The 23598-nt window shown below is 43.2% G+C and overlaps 1 protein-coding gene across 6 annotated transcripts; it reads right to left on the bottom strand.

Moving 5' to 3' along the window:
- Window positions 1-135: 135 nt before the first annotated feature.
- On the bottom strand, window positions 136-22712 carry fhod1 (formin homology 2 domain containing 1). 6 transcript variants are annotated; one of them, XM_058629098.1, is made up of 27 exons: window positions 22429-22707; window positions 18621-18727; window positions 18469-18533; window positions 14708-14775; window positions 14445-14550; window positions 14158-14252; window positions 13890-14001; window positions 13724-13818; window positions 13141-13281; window positions 11253-11674; window positions 9616-9717; window positions 9310-9393; window positions 8469-8495; window positions 8344-8388; window positions 7123-7283; window positions 6688-6867; window positions 6355-6527; window positions 5700-6278; window positions 4796-4951; window positions 4512-4694; window positions 4301-4420; window positions 3970-4131; window positions 3699-3889; window positions 3423-3615; window positions 3176-3335; window positions 971-1147; window positions 136-639 (listed from the first exon to the last, which is right to left on the bottom strand). In XM_058629098.1, exons 1-27 carry the CDS (start codon window positions 22591-22593, stop codon window positions 557-559), a joined length of 4152 nt encoding a protein of 1383 aa, XP_058485081.1. In that variant the 5' UTR covers window positions 22594-22707; the 3' UTR covers window positions 136-556. The 6 variants fall into 6 exon arrangements, 5 of the variants coding, with proteins under 5 accessions (XP_058485081.1, XP_058485082.1, XP_058485084.1 ...); XM_058629099.1 differs by having other exon boundaries at window positions 5700-6275; window positions 22429-22706; XM_058629101.1 differs by lacking the exon at window positions 9616-9717.
- Between the last annotated feature and the right edge of the window lie 886 nt (window positions 22713-23598).

A 23598-nucleotide genomic window follows, 5' to 3' on the forward strand; every position in this document is an offset into this window, starting at 1 on the left:
TGGAACACAGCATGAGCCACTGTCTCAGGCTGGTTCTCAGCAGCAGGGGGCGCTGAAAAAAACCTGAACTCCACCTTTAATCACACAAATCAATAAAACTCAAAGTGATCAATAACTTTTATTCATCACACGTGAAACATTTGTAACGTTTTATTCAACTGTTTAAAAATTAAATTAAAACACACTGATCACAAGACAAGAGGACAGAGGGGTGAGTGAGTGTGTGAATGTGTGAGTGAATGAGTGTGAGTGAGTGAGTGAATGAATGTGTGAGTGAGTGAGTGTGTGAATGAGGGTGAGTGAGTGTGTGAATGTGTGAGTGAACGAGTGTGAGTGAGTGAGTGAATGAATGTGTGAGTGAGTGAGTGTGTGAATGAGGGTGAGTGTGTTAATGTGTGAGTGAGTGAGTGAATGAGTGTGAATCTGTGAGTGAGTCAGTGAGTGAATGAGTGTGAGTGAGTGAGTGAGAGAGAGTGATTCATCTGTGACACATGAACACTGGACAGAATAAATGCTGTCAATTGTCCGTCTCCTTGTGTCTCCTCGATAGTTGTGATCAGACTCTGTCTTCAGTCTTGTTGTTGAATCCCAGAGCCTGAACCACGTCCACACTGAGACCAGACTTAAGAGTCCTCCTCACTGTAACACACACACATTAACAGGTAGGACAGGTGACATTAATGATGGCTGAGTTCCATTTCGCTCCCTCAGGCTGCAGCTGACGTGAACAGAACTACTGTTCATGTTTTCATCACTGAACCAGACCTGAGCCAGACTTAGTCCCTGAGGACACAGTGACACGGTGTCCTCAGGGACAGGTGTGGTGTGTGGGAGATAATCTGTGTTTTGGACACAGCAGCTGTTTCTGTTTGTGTCTCATGTTCAGTCTGAGCCACAGAGGTCACGACCTGAAAAGATCAAAATACTGATCACAAACCAGAAAACTGTGACATCACCACCACATACTCACATGACTTCCTGTTGAGACGGGACCGTTTCCGGGTCCTGGGGCTTGGTGCTCGGACTGAGGGATTGTGGGTAACAGATTTGACGAGTCGATCCATGATTTCATCTGTGGCATCATCCTGGGAATTTGAACCATCATCTTTGGCCACGGACATCAGAGATGGACTCACCCGGCCAAGACCTGCAGACCACAACCACAATGTGGAGACCAGAATCTGTGACCAGGACCACAACATGAACACACGTTACGCTGCACTGTTGTTAAGTCGCTCTGTTGTTATGTCGCTCTGTAGTTATGTTGTTACGTCACTCTGTTGTTACGCCACTCTGTTGTTACGTCGCTCTGCAGTTACGCTACATCGCTCTGTAGTTATGTTGTTATGTCGCTCTGTTGTTAGGCCACTCTGTTATGTCGCTGTGCAGCTCCGCTACGTCGCTCTGTAGTTATGTCGCTCTGTAGTTATGTTGTTACGTCACTCTGTTGTTACGCCACTCTGTTGTAATGTCGCTCTGCAGTTACGCTACATCGCTCTGTTGTTACGCCACTCTGTTATGTCGCTCTGTTGTTATGTCACTCTGTAGTTATGTTGTTACGTCACTCTGTTGTTAGGAAGCTCTGTTATGTCACTCTGCAGTTACGCTACGTCGCTCTGTAGTTATGTTGTTAGGTCGCTCTGTTGTTACGCCACTCTGTTATGTCACTCTGCAGTTACGCTACGTCGCTCTGTAGTTATGTTGTTAGGTCGCTCTGTTGTTACGCCACTCTGTTATGTCGCTCTGTTGTTATGTCACTCTGTAGTTATGTTGTTATGTAACTCTGTTGTTAGGTCGCTCTGTTGTTACGCCACTCTGTTATGTCGCTCTGTTGTTACGCCACTCTGTTATGTCGCTCTGTTGTTATGTCACTCTGTAGTTATGTTGTTACGTCACTCTGTTGTTAGGAAGCTCTGTTATGTCACTCTGTTGTTACGCCACTCTGTTATGTCGCTCTGCAGTTACGCTACGTTGCTCTGTAGTTATGTTGTTACGTCACTTTGTTGTTACGCCGCTCTGTTATGTCGCTCTGCAGTCATGCTACATCCCTCTGTAGTTATGTTTTTACGTCCCTCTGTTGTTAGGAAGCTCTGTTTTACGTCCCTCTGTAGTTATGTTTTTACGTCCCTCTGTTCTGTCGCTCTGCAGTTACACTATGTTGCTCTGTAGTTATGTTTTAACGTCACTCTGTTGTTACGTCACTCTGTTGTTACGTCACTCTGTTGTTACGTCACTCTGTTGTTATGTCGCTCTGCAGTTACGCTATGTTGCTCTATAGTTATGTTATGTCACTCTGTTGTTAGGCCGCTCTGTTATGTTGCTCTGCAGTTACGCTACGTCGCTCTGTAGTTATGTTGTTACGTCACTCTGTTGTTACGCCGCTCTGTTATGTCGCTGTGCAGTTACGCTACGCCGCTTTAGTTATGTTACGTCACTCTGTAGTTATGTTGTTACGTCACTCTGTTGTTACACCACTCTGTTATGTTGCTCTGCAGTTACGCTACACCGCTCTTTAGTTATGTCACGTCACTCTGTTATGTCGCTCTGCAGTTACGCTACGTCGCTCTATAGTTATGTTGTTAGGGCGCTCTGTTATGTCGCTCTGAAGTTACGCTACGTCACTCTGTAGTTATGTTGTTACACCACTCTGTTATGTTGCTCTGCAGTTACGCTACGTCGCTCTGTAGTTATGTTGTTACGTCACTCTGTTATGTCGCTCTGCAGTTACGCTACTTCGCTCTGTAGTTATGTTGTTAGGTCGCTCTGTTATGTCGCTCTGAAGTTACGCTACTTCGCTTGTAGTTATGTTGGTACATCACTCTGTTGTTACGTCGCTCTGTTATTATGTCACTCTGCAGTCACGCTACGTCGCTCTGTAGTTATGTTGTTACGTCACTCTGTTGTTACGCCCCTCTGTTGTTACATCGCTCTGTTACGCCACTCTGTTGTCACGCCACTCTGTTATGTCGCTTTGTTGTTGTGTTGCTCAGGTGTTGTTCTGCACCAATCAACTAAAAGTACGTTTCATTAGCTTAGCTCCACATGCTAACTAATGTTAGCTTCATGACAGTATCATTCGTTTTAAAGGTGTTTGCAAATAATGAGAAGTTTATTTTTGTGATCTGACACAATCCACTGCAGCTTTAGCTTCTACCACAAGAGGGCGGAGTCTTACTGCGGACAGCTCTGGAGCGTCTCAGTCCGACTTCACTGCTGATCAACAGGTTCTTCATGTTCTCATGCTCCTCTTCCGCATCAGGCTCCGCCTCCACAGCTGCCTGGGTCACAAGGGAGGGGCTATCCAGAAGAGACACCGCCCCGGAGAATTTCTCCGTCTGAGAGGAGGAGGGAGGAGAGACATATGAGATGAAAAAAAGAGTCTGTGACATCATGTGCTAATTCTTGTGACCTTTGACATTTACATCCGTGATCATCTTTCCTCTGGTCTTGGTTCTTTCCCGATGAGCAGCGCGTTTACGTTTCTGCGTGACCACCCTCTCTCTGCTCGTACGATACTCTAGAGAAAACTCGCTAATGATGCGACAAAAGGTCGTGACCTTGATTTCTCTGACAGACGACAAAGGCTGACCGAGGAAGAGGAGGAAGGAGTGGAACCTGTGACACACAACATCAGATTCACAACATCAGACTCACAGCAGGTGTCTGTATACAGGTGTGTGTTCAGGTGTGTATCTCACCTGTTGATGACCCTCCGGTGCACCACCTTCAGGATGATGATCCTCTGGGTACAGTCCTTCAAGAATTCTGTCATCTTGTTCTTCAGCGCCACCTTTGCCTCGTGTTTGGTAACCACCTTCAGATTGTCCCATGATGCTTTGCAGCGCCTCTCCAGCTGGACCAGGTTCTCTGACAGCAACTCAAAGTCCACCTGTAAGAAAAGGCTCACCTGGTCACATCTGGTCACACCTGAGCACACTTACCATCACACACATGTGGAAGAGGCGGGACCTTTGCTGAGCGGCTGATGGCGGGAATCTCAGAGTAAATGTCTGAGGATTCTGGGTAATTTTCCAGGACCAGGCTGCAGGTGTGATGGAGCAGAGACTGACGGTGGACAGTGTCCTTCACCTCCACCACCTTCTCCAGATAACTCAGTTCAAAGCCTTTAGCCTGGACAGACACACACACTAATCATGAAACAAATCCTGCTTACATTTTTTTCTATAAAATTCAGGTGTCCCTTCTCACACTAAATTATTATTTGCCAATTAGTGGACAAACATTTGTGCTGCTGTCAGCTTGATGAGTGTGTGTGTATGTGTGTGTGTGGGGTCCTCACATTGGAACTGTTGAGGAAGTTTCCGATGGCGAGCAGGGTGGCGAGCGTCCTCCTGAAAGTCTGATTGGACGCCAGCTGCTCCATCCCAAGCTTGAGGTCAAACAGTGGCTCTGCGATCTCCTGCAGGGGGCGACAGCATCACAGTGTTCAAGTGTTGTAACTCATAGGTCACCTGGGGGTCAGTGTGTGTGTGCGTGCATGCGTGCGTGACCTTCTCCAGCGTCTCGTAGTTGAGTTTGAAGGCCCACAGCTGCAGACGGGGGGTCAGGGCACTGATGGAGGCCAGACTGAGCAGGAACTGCTCTGCCGGACCCAGAGGTACGTCCGGGTTGGCGAGCTGCGCCTCCTGGATCTTCTGCTTCTCCTCATCTGTTGGTGTCATGGTCAGTATCTTCTGCTCAGGTCGGAGGAGGAGCAGTGACCTTTGTTAATCTACTGTATCTGTCTGTCTGTCAACTCTGTGAACAATGACATCATACAGGAAGTGCCTCTTACCTCGATCCCCTCCTTACTGATGGCAAACTCATCAAAGTTGAGGATGGCGGTCTTGATGACGTGGACCGTGGGCAGAACAGTCATACCAATGTTGATGGTATTGCTTCTCTTTGGGTCCAGAACCAGAATCTCAGACTTCTTAATCTCAGGTCCTTTCTGAAAGTGAAGATGTTTATGTTACACTTGTGTCACACTTACGCCATGCCGACATCACATTTACGCCATGCTTAAGTCACATTTACGCCATGCTTACATCACATTTACGGCATGCTTACGTCACATTTATGCCATGCTTATGTCACATTTATGCCATGCTTCCATTTACGCCATGCTTCCATTTTTTTTTCTCTCCACTGCCTCTTACTGTTTGTTCATTTTGTGAATTGTTAGGTTTCTATGCTTTCTGTGATGTTGTCTATGTACAGACATGAGATCATGTTTATAATAATAATAATAGATTTGATTTGTATTGCACTTTACATTCGAACAACAAATCTCAAAATGATACAGAGTAAAAAAAACAAGATAAATTTATTTTTTTGCTATATGCTTTTCTAAAAAGGTAGGTTTTGAGTTCTTTTTTAAAAGCATCCTCCGTCTGTGGGTTAGTGTTAGGGTTAGGGTGCTGTTGGTCTGACCGGGTCCTGGCTGAGGTGTGTGGTGTGAGGAGGTAAGTGAGGTAAGTGGGGGCATCACCGTGCAGACAACGTTTGTGATGATGCTACTAAACTAAATCATGATGGTGTGTTGTCATGTTCGCATAACGTTAGCATCATGTTAGTGTGTTGTCATTTTAGTATCATGTTAGTGTGTTGTCATGCTAGCAACACATTAGCATCATGTTAGTGTGTTGTCATGTTAGCATCATGTTGTTGCATTAAAATAAGCACAGGGACATTGTTACCTTGGTAACAGGGAGTTCCTTGGCCTTGGACTCAAACAGGTGTTCGAGGCGGACAGTGTCCACCGCCACCTTGTCCAGTGACGCCCACACCGTCCCGCGGCCAAAGCGACACTTCTTGGGTCGATCGGGCTGTTTCAGCTCCTTCCAGAATAACTTCACTGTCTTCTTCTTCTTCTGAGGAAACTCTGCTGCTGCCAAAAAAGAAGGGGGTGGAGCACCTGGGGGTAAGGGAGGAGGTGGTGGGGGAGGAGGCATAACCAGGCCTGGAGGAGGAGGAGGCGGAGGGGGGGGGCCCAAGCCTGGAGGAGGAGGAGGAAGAGGGGGAGGAGGAGGAATGCCAGAAAAGCATGAGGCAGCGGAGGTGGAGTCCAGCGTGTCCATGTCCAGGACGTCGATGTCCTCCTCATCCAGAAGGTCAGAAAAGTCCAGGTCTTTAATGCGCAGAGCGGCGGCGCTCGGCTGCAGCTGCTCCCACGCATCAGCGCCACCACCAGGACAAAGTGGGGTCATCTGGGTGGTTTCTAAGCGACGGGCGGGGTTCTCCAAGTCAATGCTGCTCTGCTGCCGCAGGTAACGCTGCTGACACACAGTTACAGTTCACAGTCTGTGTTGACCTTTGTGTTGACCTCATGTGACACCTCTAAAACACCTGTACCTGTTGGTTTTCAGCCAGTCGGGCCAGTGCTGCCTGGGCGGAGCCTTCTAGCCCTTCCAGTTCTGCCCTGCGTGAGGCGCTGCCCTCAGAGGCAGAGGGTTCTAGAGAATGCGCTCTAAAGCTGGACAGACGCTCTGACACACGACCCCAACCACACAGTTCACCACCGCCGCCTGAGGGACACACAACAGAGGTATCACCGACCCTTCAGACTCCACCCACAGTGATGACCAACCCTTCAGACTCCACCCACAGTGATGACCAACCCTTCAGACTCCACCCACAGTGATGACCAACCCTACAGACTCATCAACGATGCTGTCACTCTCTCACCAGCCTGAAGGCTTCCTTCTGCTTCACTGGTGTCGGTAATGGTGGCTATCGGGCTCGGGGGCGTGGCTGTCGGGCTCAGGGGCGTGGCTGTTGGGCTCAGGGGCGTGGCGGTCGTGGAGTAGAGCATGTCCATCAGGAACTTCTTGTCGTTGGAGAGTGTGCTGCACTGCAGTGCAGCAGCTGTGACAGGAACAAACACTGACGTCACAGTTTCATTTACACATGAAGGCACCACCGTGTGGGTGTTTGAGGTACTGACTGTGGTGTGAGTGCCCCCTGGTGCTGAGAACCAGCCTGAGGCCACATCCAAAATGTAAACAATCTTCAAAATCTACAAATTTTCTAAAAGTTCACCATAGACAATTCACAAGTAAATAATTCACGAGATGTAAGTGAAGAATCTGGTCCATACACGTGTGTGTGTGTGTAATTTACTGCTCTGTGACGCCTCCACAGTACTGTTGGCCCCTCCCTCCTCTGCTGTGGGCTGAGGGCTGCTGATGTCATCAGATGAGGACAGTCTGGATTGGCTGAAGTGTTTACTTCTTCTCTTCTTCTCCCACTGAGTTGCTGCAAGGCTGCGCAGGAAGGTGTCTCTGTGGGGGGGGGGAGGGGTTAGTGCATGAGATGGATCCAACATGGCCGCCAAACCACCATGTCCTGTTGTGACGTCTCAGCAGCTTTGCTCAATTGAGTGAGTCATTGATTAGGGTTAAGTTTCCACCGATCATGATCAGTCCTTCACCCTCTCACTCACTCACTCACTCCCAAATCACTCGTTCATTAATTTTTTAAAATAAATGTTTTTCGATTTTCTAAGATTTTGCTCAAATGAAAAACAACAAACTGATAACTTGTGTTTTCCGGTTTCGTGCACGTTGGATTTTTCCATCTAATGCAAGTTACGTGACCCGGAATTGACCTGTGACCTGTGTGTTCATGTGACACACACATGAACACACACATTACAGCTTGAACGTTTCACTGTAATACGGTGATTAAATATTTTTCAATATCTTTTTTGAACAAGTGGGTTAGGGTTCGGGACTTTGTACACGGCCCCTGCTCCAGTGATGACTTCACATAGAGATCAAAGAAGTTTCTCCAGCTGTTTTTGGTGAAAACAAGGTTGTCGCTTGTCGTCTACGTTGCTGTGATTTAAGCTTTCAACAATGTTTCATTTCAATGTTGTTGATCGTGAAATCTCAAATCTTTGTTAGATGGAAAAATCAAAACTGGTCAAAACAGGAAACACTAATTTTCTGTTGTTTTCATTTTATTTTGAAAATAAAATGTTTTTTTCATTTTGATGAATGAATGATTCATGAGTCTCTGTTTCCTGTTTGATGTTTAAAGAACAAAAGTTTGTTCATGTTTAACAATCAGTTAAAATCTACACTTTCACAACCAGGTGTCACTAAATATGACCCTGACATCTTCAGGAGGAAACAAAGAGCAAGTTACACACACACACACACACACACACACACACACACACACACACACACACACACAGCTAGTGTGAGTGTGAACATGAACACATGTGAATGGAACTGATGCCTGAATCATCTTCACCACAGAAACAACCAACAAGCAGATTAAACACACACACAACCTGCAGCTCCCAGCATGCAATGTAGCTCCAGCAGTACTTACTCAAACTTCTTCAGAACTGGTTTGTCCTGATTCACACTACCTGGGCTTCACACACACACACAGAGTGATCAGGACTGTGTGTCTGTGTGTCTGTAAGTGTGTTTGTTGTAGTTATATCTACTCACCAGTAGAGGCTGTCAGCCTCCGCAAAGCTGAAGAAAAGATGGGTAGAGAGGGAGAGAGAGAGAGGGAGAGAGAGAAGGTTGAATAAAAACAATCCAGAAATCACAAAAATAGAGGACGATCATTGAGAAATGTGATCCTACAAAGATGATACAGATCCAACGTAAAGATGATCTAGATCAGACGTGAAGATGATCCAGATCAGACGTAAAGATGATACAGATCCAACGTAAAGATGATCCAGATCAGATGTGAAGATGATACAGATCAGACGTGAAGATGATACAGATCCAACGTAAAGATGATCCAGATCAGACGTGAAGATGATCCAGATCAGACGTAAAGATGATACAGATCCAACGTAAAGATGATCCAGATCAGATGTGAAGATGATACAGATCAGACGTGAAGATGATACAGATCCAACGTAAAGATGATCCAGATCTGACGTAAAGGTGATCCAGATCAGACGTGAAGATGATCCAGATCAGACGTAAAGATGATCCAGATCAGATGTGAAGATGATCCAGATCAGACGTAAAGATGGTCCAGATCCCACGTAAAGATGATCCAGATCCGACGTGAAGATGATCCAGATCCGACGTAAAGATGATCCAGATCCGACGTAAAGATGATCAAGATCCGTCGTAAAGATGATCCAGATCCGACGTAAGGATGATCCAGATCAGATGTAAATCCACATGGTTGCATCATTAGCTAACCCTAACCCTTTATTGTCTAACCACTGAACAGCACCATTAAAACTCAACCAGTTATCATCTGTAGCGTTGTGGTTACCGTGTCAACCACACAGTAACCATGGTGACCATCTGCTTCACTCACTTGAAACTTGTCTTTGTCTCCACCTTTGATTGATCTGGATTCATTTCAGACGACTTCACCTGGAGAGAGAGATCAGAGGGCAAGCTACACACACACACACACACACACACACACACACACACACATTGGCTGACTCAGAAGTTTGTTTCATAGAGTTTTTTTTTTTTTTAACTGTAAGTAGATTTAGTAGAAATTGATAATCCGAGGGGCTGACCTCTGTCCTGAGGTCAAAGGTCAGAGGTCAGGTGAAGATCTGAGGCTGCTTCTCAGGTCAGAACCAGAGCTAGAAAAGTCTCAAGTACACACCTGCTGGTAGCTGAAGACTCTTCACAGATAGAGCTGGTTTTGGAGAAGAACCTGGACTTCCTGCCCAGACTTGACATGTGGTGAGTGAGGAAAGAGCGACTCCTAGTGGCCCAGAGGGAAACAGGTCACCAGTTATAGCTGAGACAGTGAACCCACACCAAGAACCAGAACAGAACAAGAACAGAACAGAACCAGAACAAGAACCAAGAACCAAGAACCAAGAACCAAGAACAGAACAGAACAGAACAGAACAAAAACTGAAACAAGAACAGAACACAACCACAACAGAACAGAACAGAACAGAACAAGAACAAGAACAGAACAGAACAGAACAGAACAGAACAGAACAGAACAAGAACCAGAACAGAAGAGAACCAGCTATCAGCACAGTCTTGTTTGGTCCCTTCAGTCAAAGAGATCATGTATCGATCGTGTCTGATCAGAAAGATAATTTCTGATCGTATTGATCGAGTCCGACTGTATCGATCTTGTCTGATCACAAAGATAATTTCTGATCGTATCGATCGAGTCTGACTGTATCGATCTTGTCTGATCACAAAGATAATTTCTGATCGTATCGATCGAGTCCGACTGTATCGATCGTGTCTCATCACAAAGATAATTTCTGATTGTATCGATCAAGTCCGACTGTATCGATCATGTCTGACCACAAAGATCATTTCTGATCGTAGCGATCGTGTCTGATCACAAAGATCATTTCTGATTGTATCGATCGTGTCTGATCACAAAGATCATTCCTGATAGTATCAGTCGAATCCGACTGCATCGATAGTGTTTGATCACAAAGATCATTCCTGATTGTATCGATCAAGTCCGACTGTATCGATTGTGTCTGACCACAAAGATAATTTCTGATTGTATCGATTGAGTCCGACTGTATCGATCGTGTCTGATCACAAAGATCATTCCTGATCGTATCGGTCGAGTCCGACTGTATCGATTGTGTCTGATCACAAAGATCATTTTTGATCGTATCGATCGTGTCTGATCACAAAGATCATTCCTGATTGTATCGATTGAGTCTGACTGTATCGATCGTGTCTGATCACAAAGATCATTCCTGATTGTATCAATCAAGTCCGACTGTATCGATTGTGTCTGACCACAAAGATAATTTCTGATTGTATCGATTGAGTCCGACTGTATCGATCTTGTCTGATCACAAAGATCATTCCTGATCGTATTGGTTGAGTCCGACTGTATCGATTGTGTCTGATCACAAAGATCATTTTTGATCGTATTGATCGTGTCTGATCACAAAGATCATTCCTGATTGTATCGATCGAGTCCGACTGTATCAATCGTGTCTGATCACAAAGATCATTCCTGATCGTATCGATCGTGTCTGATCACAAAGATCATTTCTGATTGTATCGATCAAGTCTGACTGTATCGATCGTGTCTGATCACAAAGATCATTCCTGATTGTATCGATCGAGTCCGACTGTATCGATCGTGTTTGATCATAAAGATCATTTCTGATCGTATCGATCGAGTCCGACTGTATCAATCGTGTCTGATCACAAAGATCATTTCTGATCGTATCGATCGAGTCCGACTGTATCGATCGAGTCTGATCACGTTTGATTGAATGGTTCTGTTGCTGATTCACTTACGGGCTGGACGTTGTCCTCGTGTCCATTTCAATGGTCATGGTTCCGTTAGTGGGGGTGTGGGGGGGCAGTGGAGACGCTCTCAGTGATCCGGATGGACTGGAGGCAGGACTTCCAGGGTCAGGGGTTAATGGAGAAGAAGCTCTGCTGTCGAGCGTCGCCGTGGGGCTGGAGGAGGAGGAGGCAGAGGAGAGGGTGGGGGAGAGGGTGGTGAGGTCAGAGGAGGGGGAAAGGAAGGGAGGGGGAGTGGTTGAGTTGGAGGGGGAGGAGTCTGTGGAGGTCGACAGGAGGTCCGGAAGGTTTTGATTCGATGAGCGGCGACTCTTTCGACTCTCTTGATCATTAGCAGCGATTTTTCTTCTTTCTTTACGGAGGAGGGAGGAGGAGGAGTCATCGACATCACCATCCTCGTACTTCAGAGATGTCTGCAACACACACGCACACATGCACAAACACACGCATGCACACGTTTTAATCAAATACAAACATCAGTCTTCATGAAATCATTCAAGAATAATCTGAATTAAAATAACATTGAATAACGTTGAATGAATAAACATATAAAACACCTATAATTTAGATCAGATAAACATCTGATTGACCAGAATAACAGCTGACTGACCAGATTAACATCTGACAGACCAGATTAACATCTGACTGATCAGATTAACATCTGACTGATCAGATTAACAACTGACTGACCAGATTAACAACTGACTGATCAGATTAACAGCTGATTGACCAGATTAACATCTGACTGATCAGATTAACATCTGACTGATCAGATTAACAGCTGACTGACCAGATTAACAGTTGATTGACCAGATTAACAGCTGACTGACCAGAATAACATCTGATTGATCAGATTAACAGCTGATTGACCAGAATAACATCTGATTGACCAGATTAACAGCTGACTGACCAGAATAACAACTGACTGACCAGATTAACAGCTGACTGACCAGAATAACAGATGACTGACCAGATAAACATCTGACTGACCAGAATAACAGCTGACTGATCAGATTAGACAGACAGACAGACAGACGACTTTATTAATCCCTTTGGGAGGTTCCCTCGGGGAAATTAACATCTCCAGCATCCACACACAGCACTGTTAAAAATAGAGAGTAGAATAAAATAAGATAAGAATAAAAATAAAAATAAAAATAAAAATAAAAATGAAAATAAAAATGAAAGTGACCCATGCTATATATATGTATGTATACCTACATACACACAACACCTATATATATATATATATATATACATACATACATACATACACATCTACATGTATACACATACATACATACATACATATACACATACACACATATATACATATATGTATATACATACATATACACACATAGGTACACACACACGCCTACAGTTTTATTGCACATGTCTATGGTTTTATTGCACATGTCTATGGTTTTATTGCACATGTTATTATGTTATTGTTGTGGTTGTACTGTTTTTTTTGTTTGCCCTCCTCCCCCCCAGTGAGGAGTTGTACAGTTTGATGGCCCGGGGGACAAACGAGTCCCCCAGCCTGTTGGTCCTGTACTTGGGGAGGAGCAGCCTGTTGCTGAGGCTTCTGTGGCTCTGTGGATTAACAACTGATTGACCAGATTAACATCTGATTGATCAGATTAACAGCTGACTGACCAGATTAACAACTGACTGATCAGATTAACAGCTGACTGATCAGATTGAGCAGCAGGATTAACATATCCTGTTGTTTATTATGGTCTGGAACAGGTTAACCAAAAAGAATAAATCACCATGGTATCTAATGCACCAGTGCTTTACTGCAATTGCAATAGCACAGTTTAATCCCTAATCCTAATTTCATGAAACAGGCCCCAGGTCAGGCTGCTTGTACCTCATAGACGGTAAACTGAGCTCTCAGGTCACTCTCTGTGGTCTCGTTCATGTGTCGGTGGATAATCGTCTCCATGCCGAGCTGCTCCAGACTGTCCGTCACATCGTAGAAGGAGTCCTGGTCTGGAAGGACGGACAGAGTCTGTGACAGAGACACAGACAGAGACACAGTCATTTTGCCTGTCCCCATTTTTTATATATTTTTTTTTTCTTTTTTCCTTTTTATACATAGGTTTCAGTTCATATTTAGACTGTACATAGACTTGCATGCCTCTTATGTTTCTATCGTGTAACATATTCTGGAGCTGCTGAACTGTGAATTTCTCTGTGAGATGAATAAAGTATCTATCTGTCCATCTATCTTTTGGACAATTTGTCCCAAAACATGAGACAGGAATTTATTTGTGACTTTTTGCTGTTGCTAAAGCTTCCGTCACCCCCATGAGGAAGTGTGAGTAACCACATTATGAGCAAACGCACAATCGTTCTGATAATCCGTTCAATAAAAACTGCTGTCAGTCACTAACTGACACGCCCACCCATCACTAACTGACACGCCCACCTGTGATATGCTGTTTGTTTACCTTGTTGATGAGCGTCATAGCAAACACCTGCAGCTCTGAGTCTGAGACGTGTTTCTCGTCCAGAACATCGACGACAAAACTCCAGGGCTTCATACCTGCAACACACACACACTTCTGTCTCTGTGTCTCTGTCTCTCTGTCTTTGTCTCTGTGTCTTTGTCCTCACCTCTGCGTGTGTCCACCGTGTTGACAGCGTGGATGAGTAGAGGACTGTTGGACTCTGAATATTCCACGAACACGATGAGAAGCTTCAGAGACGTTTTCACCACCAGACGAGACTAAAGACACAAACAGGTCAAATACACTTCAGGTCCAGAATTTATTTTGATGGTTTTCTGCAACAAAAACATTTCTCTTATTCTGAAGGTGACACATGTCATAACAAAGATCACAGACAGGAAGTGAGTTCACTGACAGACAGATGAAGTACTCACCTGACTTCCTGTCAGTGTGTAGAGCCACTGCAGTGTCTCACTGTGGTTAATGACACCGTCCATTCCGTCCACAAAGAGCATGATCTGACTGAGAGCTGGGGACACACAGAGACACAGACAGCAGGGTCACACCCAGGACAGATCACTAGTCCATCGCAGGGACACAGACAAACAACCATTCCCAGTTTACCTGATCCTCATACTGTACGTTTGGACTGTGCAAGGAAACTTATATTTTAATTATATATTATTATTGTGACGTCATGTGATCACGTCACGTGACTCACCTCTCAGTATGTAGTTCTGATAGTTGTGATCGGCCTCAGCTCCGACTTTAATGAGACACGTCAAACCTTCAGACGCCACAAACTCTGGAACCAGGTCTTTATCGTCCTGAAGACAGAGGACAGACACACGTCAGGATAGAGACACGTCAGAAACAGGACAGAGACAAGTCAGGACAGAGACACGTTGGAAACAGGCGTAGGCGACGTGGTTAAGTTTTAGTATAGTGTGCGTGTGTGTGTGTGTGTGTGTGTGTGTGTGTCACCTGGAACAGCTGTTTCAGTGAGAACAGCGAGCGTCTCAACTCTGGACCGTGACAGTTGTAGAGTTTCTCTGAAACACAGCAGGTAACAGGAAGTAATCAAGCTGCTAGCACTGTGGCTAACGCTAGATAATTGTCAACAAGAATGATAATTGATTAATTAATAAATCATTAAAATTAACTCTAAAATAATAAAAACACAAAAATCAGATATAATGAGACATCATTTTGAAGAGAACAGAGAAGTAACTTTATTGTTATCATTTAACAAGAGAGGACAGAGTCATGTCCTCTGTCTCCTCTGTCCATATGACCTCTGACCTCATAACTCATCATAGCCTGAGCACCAGCTGATTTTCACTCTGGTGTTGATTTGACCCAAGGACGAGACAGAGACACATTTATTGATAATGTATCGCTATAGTATCAAGTATTGATAATGTTCATGTGGAGATCATCTGTGTTTACACAGAATTCGTCTCCATGACAACATGTAAACAAAAACAGTGAAAACATGATTCAACACGTCTGAGTCCAAACACTGTGTGTGTGTGTGTGACGTCCTACAGAGACAGACAGCGTGAGACACTGTGACACACTGTAGTTTAGTTTGTTTAGTAGTATTTAGTTTAGTAGTAGTATGTTTAGTAGTAGTTTAGTAGTTGTTTAGTAGTAGTTTGTTTAGTAGAAGTTTGTTTAGTAGTAGTTTGTTTAGTAGTAGTATGTTTAGTAGTAGTTTATTTAGTAGTAGTTTGTTTAGTAGAAGTTTGTTTAGTAGTAGTTTGTTTAGTAGAAGTTTGTTTAGTAGTAGTAGTTTGTTTAGTAGTAGTATGTTTAGTAGTAGTTTATTTAGTAGTAGTTTGTTTAGTAGAAGTATGTTCAGTAGAAGTTTGTTTAGTAGTAGTATGTTTAGTAGTAGTTAGTTTATTAGTAGTATGTTTAGTAGTAGTTAGTTTAGTAGTTGTTTAGTAGTAGTTTGTTTAGTAGAAGTTTGTTTAGTAGTAGTTTGTTTAGTAGAAGTTTGTTTAGTAGTAGTATGTTTAGTAGTAGTTTATTTAGTAGTAGTTTGTTTAGTAGAAGTTTGTTTAGTAGTAGTTTGTTTAGTAGTAATTAGTTTAGTAGTAGTAGTCTGTTTAGAAGTAGTTTGTTTAGTAGTAGTTTGTTTAGTAGAAGTTTGTTTAGTAGTAGTATGTTTAGTAGTAGTTTATTTAGTAGTAGTTTGTTTAGTAGAAGTTTGTTTAGTAGTAGTTTGTTTAGTAGTAATTAGTTTAGTAGTAGTTTGTTTAGAAGTAGTTTGTTTAGTAGAAGTTTGTTTAGTAGTAGTTTGTTTAGTAGAAGTTTGTTTGGTAGTAGTATGTTTAGTAGTAGTTTATTTAGTAGTAGTTTGTTTAGTAGTAGTTTGTTTAGTAGAAGTTTGTTTAGTAGTAGTTTGTTTAGTAGTAATTAGTTTAGTAGTAGTAGTCTGTTTAGAAGTAGTTTGTTTAGTAGAAGTTTGTTTAGTAGTAGTTTGTTTAGTAGAAGTTTGTTTAGTAGTAGTATGTTTAGTAGTAGTTTATTGAGTAGTAGTTTGTTTAGTAGAAGTTTGTTTAGTAGTAGTTTGTTTAGTAGTAATTAGTTTAGTAGTAGTAGTTTGTTTAGTAGAGGTTTGTTTAGTAGTAGTGTGTTTAGTAGTAGTATGTTTAGTAATACGTTTAGTAGTGGTCTGTTTAGTAGTAGTCTGTTTAGTAGAAGTCTGTTTAGTAGTAGTTTGTTTGGTAGTAGTTAGTTTAGTAGTAGTTTGTTTAGTAGAAGTTTATTTAGTAGGAGTTTGTTTAGTAGAAGTTTGTTTAGTAGTAGTTAGTTTAGTAGTAGTTTGTTCAGTAGAAGTTTGTTTAGTACTAGTATGTTTAGTAGTAGTTAGTTTGGTAGTAGTATGTTTAGTACTAGTTAGTTTAGTAGTAGTATGTTTAGTAGTTGTTTAGTAGTGGTATGTTTAGTAGTAGTTAGTTTTGTAGTAGTTTGTTTAGTAGTAGTCTGTTTAGTAGTAGCTGTAGTTGAATAGTTTTAGTCCGTTTTTGAATTCATTTTAGTTGAGTTTAGTTTATTGACTTATCTTGATGGAGGGTTTAGAGTTCATTCTCTTTTTAATCTGCTGTTCAAACACATGAAAAACCTTCATTCATTTCAGTTTCTCCATTTATTTCAAAACTGTTAATAATTTAATTCATTTCAATGTTATTTAATGTATAGCTGTGTTCATTTAAAATGTTAATAATATAGTATGTTTTGCATATTTGTCTAATAGTTTTTTCTATTAAAATAATACAATCCAATTCATGAATCAATTTAACAATATAAACAACATATAAACACATTTTTTTTTATTATTTAATCTTTTGGACACATGTTTCAAGGATGGAGAGGAGTCTGTCCACCCTCCTCTCGTTCCTCTCCTTCTCTCGCTTCATGTCCTCCCTGAGGAGGTCGACAAGTTCCCCCTCCTTGTCCCTTTTCCTTTTTGTGGCACCTGCACCTCCTCCTCTTCATCTTCCTCCTCCTCGCTGCCCTCGTGTTGTCCACCCACTGCTGAACTTGTCCCTGGTCTGTCCTCAGGGATGAAGGAGATAAGGATGTGGACAGACCAGGGACAAGTTCAGCAGTGTGAGTCTGAAACAGAGGATTCATCATTAAAGTCAACAATAACAAGTATATTATTAATGCCCATGATAAACACACTTATCAAACTAATATAAACAAACTACACACTTTATATTTCTTTTCTTTTTTGTTATGTCGCCCCCTGCAGGCCCATTCTTTCCAACATAGTACTATCCAGAGACAAAAGACAACTAGGGCAGATGTATCAGTAGTTTAAGCACAAAATGATCATTATAGACTTAACATTACACTTATTTTTTAGGAATTACAAATGCAATATTTATGTCTTAGCGTCAGACAACAGGCCAATATATAATAATATATAATAATATAATAATAAAATCATTATGGTTTGTTTCTTTCATATCAAAAACTATAATTAGTGGACATGGTAAAATAAGCATTATATACATTATATACATTATATACAACGGCCACATCTATGTTAAGTTTAACTTAACACAAAAGGTTCAAAGGTGCACCGGGATTCAAACGACTGTTTCCAGACAGTGAACAACAGACAGACAGTCACTCTTGTGCTTATTAATTACATCAACGGCGACTTTGAGTCCAGAAAACATAATATAACACATATTTCATAAGTTTTGTCAAACTTACATTTCATAACAAAGTCGCTGCTGTCACTCGAGACGCTTCCCTCCGCCATCTTGCTTGTATTAGAAGAGATTTGTCGCTGGCGCGCAAAGAATTATGGGATATGATCCTTCCCAAACAAGCTTACGTCGACGTAGAGCGTTTGAATGGGGACAGACAACGAATCCACACTCCGGACACGGCTATCGTACTTGTGTACTCTGTACTTGGCACACTCACTGACCTCTGACACCAAACCCTTGTCTCAAACAGAGACAGTGAGACAGAGGAAGCAGAGCAGGAAGGAGAAGAGAGGGAGGACAGAGGGAGGACAGAGGGAGGACAGAGGGAGGAGAAGCAGTGAAGCTGATGAGATGAACTCCTTCTATCCTGACAGACGTCTCAGCAGTTCCCCCTGGTGTTTCCTGTGTGACGTGTCTGTGGTCTAATATTGGACACAGTGTCTCCTGACTGAGACTTTCCTCTGAGTCATCACTGCTGCTGAGAGGACGGAGACATGAGGACATAATTACCAAGGATGGAGTGAACACGGACGGAGAGCTGAGTCCTCAGGATCAGGACGGGTTTCTTTCCTTTACTGTGGACAAAAAGACACAGAGACACTGAGGACACACACAGAGACACTGAGGACACACACACATAGATGGGTGGCGTGTGCTCTTACCTGATGTCCTGGTAAAATGTCTCCAGCTCGTCTCTCTGCTCAGACAGAGACGAGTCCAAGTCCAGATAATTTCCATGAGGAGACACTTGAAGAGTGCACTCTTCCAACTGAGACACAGAGAGACAGACAAGAAGACAGACATAGAGAGACAAGAAGACAGAGAGACAGACAAGAAGACAGGCAGAGGGACAGTAGATAATTAATAATAAATTACTGTTATTTACTTTATTGATATCAGCACCTGGAGCCATGTGGATGTGTCCCTGTTATTGTCCTCCACCTGTCCCTCTGTTATTGTCCATCTGTCCCACACATCATCATCTGCTCTCTACCATCATCATCATCACCACCTACTCTCTACCATCTTCATCATCACCTGCCCTCTACCATCATCATCATCTTCATCATCACCTGCTCTCTACCATCATCATCATCTTCATCACCTGCTCTCTACCATCATCATCATCACCTGCTGTCTACCATCATCATCATCACCTGCTCTCTACCTTCATCATCACCTGCTCTCTAACATTATCATCACCTGCTCTCTACCATCATCATCATCATCACCTGCTCTCTACCATCATCACCTGCTCTCTACCATCTTCATCATCACCTGCTCTCTACCATCATCATCATCACCTGCTCTCTACCTTCATCATCACCTGCTCTCTAACATTATCATCACCTGCTCTCTACCATCATCATCATCATCACCTGCTCTCTACCATCATCACCTGCTCTCTACCATCTTCATCATCACCTGCTCTCTACCATCTTCATCATCACCTGCTCTCTACCATCATCATCATCACCTGCTCTCTACTAGAGTTGTTCCGATTCCGATACTGGTATCGGAAATGCCTCCGATACTGCCGAAAATGTGGGTATCGGTATCGGCGAGTACTGGAGTCCATGCACCGATCCGATACCACGTTATTTAATAGAGCTCCGTTAGCTCTGACGCGGTTCTTCTTCACCGCTCTTGAAACAGTTGCGCTGTGCTGTTTTAGAGGTGTGAAGAAGAACTGATCACCCGACACCTGTAGACAAGGAGCTAACGTTAGCTCATCATGTCGGCAGTTTGGCAGTATTTACCAGTTAGCTCCGTTAGCGTCGTTAGCTGTGCTAGCTCTGTTAGCGCGTCTACAGTCAAACTGGAGCGGCCCGTTTATTAAACGAAAAGAGCAGCGCTACAGCTAACCAGCGTACCTGTGTGCTGCGTATGTATGCCTCTGTTTTTAAAGTTTAGCGTTACTTCAGAGACTCATTTTAACAATCTGGAGTCAAGTAAAAATGATGTCACGCGCGTCCTTTCCCGGTCAGTCGTCATGGAAACATGAAGCTCTGCCAGTGCTGCGGTGTTTGGACCAGAGTCAAAACAAACGTACAAGCTGAAAAACGAAATAACATATCACTGGTAAAAATAAATGGTGTCCATTTGCTGTATTCGTTCTTGTTTTACAGAGGGTTTAACCTGAGCCAAACCTTACCACCAAGGATTTATTTATTTATTTATATATATATATATATATGTATATGTTTATTTTGGTCATGTCAGTTAGATCACTCATCATCACACATCATCTTAGTGTAGTTTACACAATACACATAACCAAAAGGGAAAGCCGGAGAAGCAAAAGCTTATCTAGTCCCGTCCCCATTACCCACAGAATACATATTTTCATCATACAATACATTATTTTTTCTTTTTCTTATGACATTTTGACAAAAACATGTTTCAGCATCAGGTAGCACTCAGAGATGCAGTCTACCTCTAGACAGTCAATCAGACTCCATGTATGTCAGCTGTTGTTTGGTTACATTTGCTTCCACTGCCGTATCCACACGGTGTCTACAGATTTCTGTTTCTTTCCTTCTGGGTCATTCTGTATCGATTAATGGTCATCTCTACATACTTCTTTTTAAATACACTCCGTTTTGCTGATTTTTTCATCTCCTCATCCAGATTATTCCACTGTCTGACACCCGTGACTGATACGGTAAAGGATTTGGTGATGATAATCATATCACGGTCATGCAGGCGTAGTATGATATATATTTTTTTATTACACACTGGTATCGGTATCGGTACTCGTATCGGCCGATACCCACAGCACAAGTATCGGAATCGGTATCGGGAGGGAAAAAATGGTATCGGAACATCTCTACTCTCTACCATCATCACCTGCTCTCTACCATCATCATCATCACCTGCTCTCTACCACCATCATCATCATCATCTTCATCACCACCTGCTCTCTGCCTGCGTGTGATTGTCTCACAGCAGAACAACAATAGAAATGAGGTCATGTGATTCACCTGCACAGTAACATTCTTCTGCAGCAGCATAAGCCACGCCCCCTCTCTGACCACACCTGTCCTTTCACCACCACATGTCCTTTTACCACCACATGACATCACAAGTAAAGACTTATCACTCACTCACTCATCATCATCATCATCATCATCATCATCATCATTATTATTATTATTATTATTATTAACAGAACTAAAACAGTAAGCTAGGCTAACATCAGCTGTTACTGTCTGTCTCTGACCATGTCTCTGACCATGTCTCTGTCCATGTCTCTGACCATGTCTCTAACCATGTCCATGTCTCTGACCATGTCCATGTCTGTGTCTCTGTCCATGTGTCCGCCTGGTCCTGCAGGTCCAGCATCAGTGCATGCTGGGAATAATTAGTGGGTCGGTGGAGTAATGTAAATGTAAGTTCATGTGAAAATGAAAATGTGACCAAACTTGTTTTTATGATTCAACACATTCTGACACATATAGACACACACACACATACACGTGCACGCACACACACACACACACACACATTACTGAGTCACTGAGCTCAGAAGCCTGGAGCTGCATTCACTTCCTGTTTGGAAAACCAACAGGAAACTGGATCCGGATGCCATTTTATCTTGATCCTGATCCGACAAAACCTTATGATGCGCAGTGACTAAACTGTGAGTCCACTAACAGAGACCAGAGTCCTGAACCAGAGACCACAGTCCACTAACACAGAACAGAGTCCTCTAACAGAGACCAGAGTCCTGTACCAGAGACCACAGTCCACTAACACAGAACAGAGTCCTGAACCAGAGACCACAGTCCACTAACACAGAACAGAGTCCTCTAACAGAGACCTGAGTCCTGAACCAGCGACCACAGTCCACTAGCACAGAACTAACCCTAACCCGAGTCCTCTAACAGAAACCATCAGACCATTAACCAGTGTTTCATTCTTAAATGTTGCACTACAGTTGTAAAAGAGCAGCTGCAACCTTTGCTTTTCCCAGGGAGAACCACAGGCTGGTTCTCCTGCTGGCACAACTACTTTTGTCACCCGAGACTTCAGTGAGGGCATCGAAAGGGTCCTGAGGCTCCTGTTCCTCTGACTCGGGTTCTAAATCGGGTTCTGTTTCCTCACTGTGAGACCACCATGACTGTAAATGCTATACTTGAGTTCACTGGACTAAAACCACGTCTTTAAAATGGACCAGATTCTGGTCTTTAGTTTAAATCAAAGGGTTCAGACCTCCATCATGAGGTCAGGAGCTCAGTTTTGACTTTGTCTGATGACGTCACCAGAGACAAACTCTCGTGCTGCTGCTCATCGATGTTATTGATCACTGATTATTTTGCTTTGTTTCAGACTGAAACAACCTAACGTCGAGTCCGTTTGTTTCAAAACTTCATCAAAGTCCCGACTTTTCGGCTTCTTCCTAAACTTTGACCTCAAATCAGTCCAGTCGGATTCAGACTGGGACCTGAGTCACCGTCAAGGACCCACCTTCAGCGGCGCCTCGAGCAGCGCGTGGATCCCGGAGATATGTTCACTCAGCGGCAGGTTCTCGTCCAGGTTCACCGTCGGAGGTCTGCGAGGTTCGGGGAAGTTGGTGCAGATGAACGGGTCAGAATCCTCCAGGTACTGGATCCGACACAGGACGGGAGCCATGGCCGTGTGAGCGCACACAGGCTGCGGTTTACAGTGAGAGTGAGTCGAAGTGAGGAAGAAGCCGCTCCAGGTGCGTGAAGCTGCCGAGGACTGGACACACACATCCGGTGTTTCCTTTCAGAATAAAACGTTAGGAAAAAAAGATATAATTTAGAGCTTTTCCAATGTTGTTTTGTCCAACAATCAGCTGTGAATTAACTTCATAATGAAAAATAATTATTCCTAATAGTTGTAATGATACATTTTCTTATCATTGTGTTGTGTTTTGTTCACCTGATATGTCCCTAATAAAGTTTTGAATTGAATTGTGTGCTGTTTGTGCACAGAATACAACAGTTTGTGTAAAATGACACAAACCTGACCGTCTTTTTATTCAACACATGTTTTCATATTTACCCTAAATTAAGAGACTATGGTGCAGCGGCGCCCTCTAGTGGCTGTTTGACTGCACTACAGCATATACACTTTTCAGTCCCAGACAAACGAGCTGGTGACGTTTCTCTACAGTTGACTATGATCATGGTGGCAGGAAACCAAGAAAAAACCCAGCATGTTTTCAGCCATGTTACCATGGTGACAACATCCCTAAACAAACCAGTCTGAAAAAAAAACATGAACCAAAAAAGTGTTAAGTGTAAGGAAAGGAAGTAAGGATATACAAAGTTAGGAGGTAAGAGAGGAAAAGGCACAGAAAAGAGATGAACCTTCCTGTGACATTGTTCTGTTCAGGTGTATCAGAAGAGGGCGGAGCTTCACATCTAATGTTACTGTGTTGTTAGTGTATTTGTCACCATGGTAACAGTATGATGATAAAATATGAGAGTTCCTCTCTGTGGCCTGCAGGGGGCAGAGTCTGATCACAGTCTGTGGTTCTGGTCCTGTTGCTGCAGGAGGTTCTAAACGTTCTGGTTTCTGGTGCTGCAGGAGGTTGTAAGGGTTCTGGTTTCTGGTGCTGCAGGATGTTCTAAGGGTTCTGGTCCTGTTGCTGCAGGAGGTTCTAAGGGT

The sequence above is a fragment of the Solea solea genome, chromosome 5, assembly GCF_958295425.1.
Source record: "Solea solea chromosome 5, fSolSol10.1, whole genome shotgun sequence".
Classification (NCBI taxonomy): domain Eukaryota; kingdom Metazoa; phylum Chordata; class Actinopteri; order Pleuronectiformes; family Soleidae; genus Solea; species Solea solea.

What these genes read in the sequence shown, in the direction of transcription:
- fhod1 (XM_058629098.1), bottom strand. Translation starts at nt 22,593, where the DNA reads ATGGCTCCCGTCCTGTGTCGGATCCAGTACCTGGAGGATTCTGACCCG. An exon ending in TGCTCGAGGCGCCGCTGAAG is followed by an intron (nt 18,728 to 22,428) that starts GTGGGTCCTTGA and finishes TCTGTGTCTCAG; the next exon opens with TTGGAAGAGTGCACTCTTCA. An exon ending in CCGTCTCAACAGGAAGTCAT is followed by an intron (nt 640 to 970) that starts GTGAGTATGTGG and finishes TGTGTGTTACAG; the next exon opens with TGAGGAGGACTCTTAAGTCT.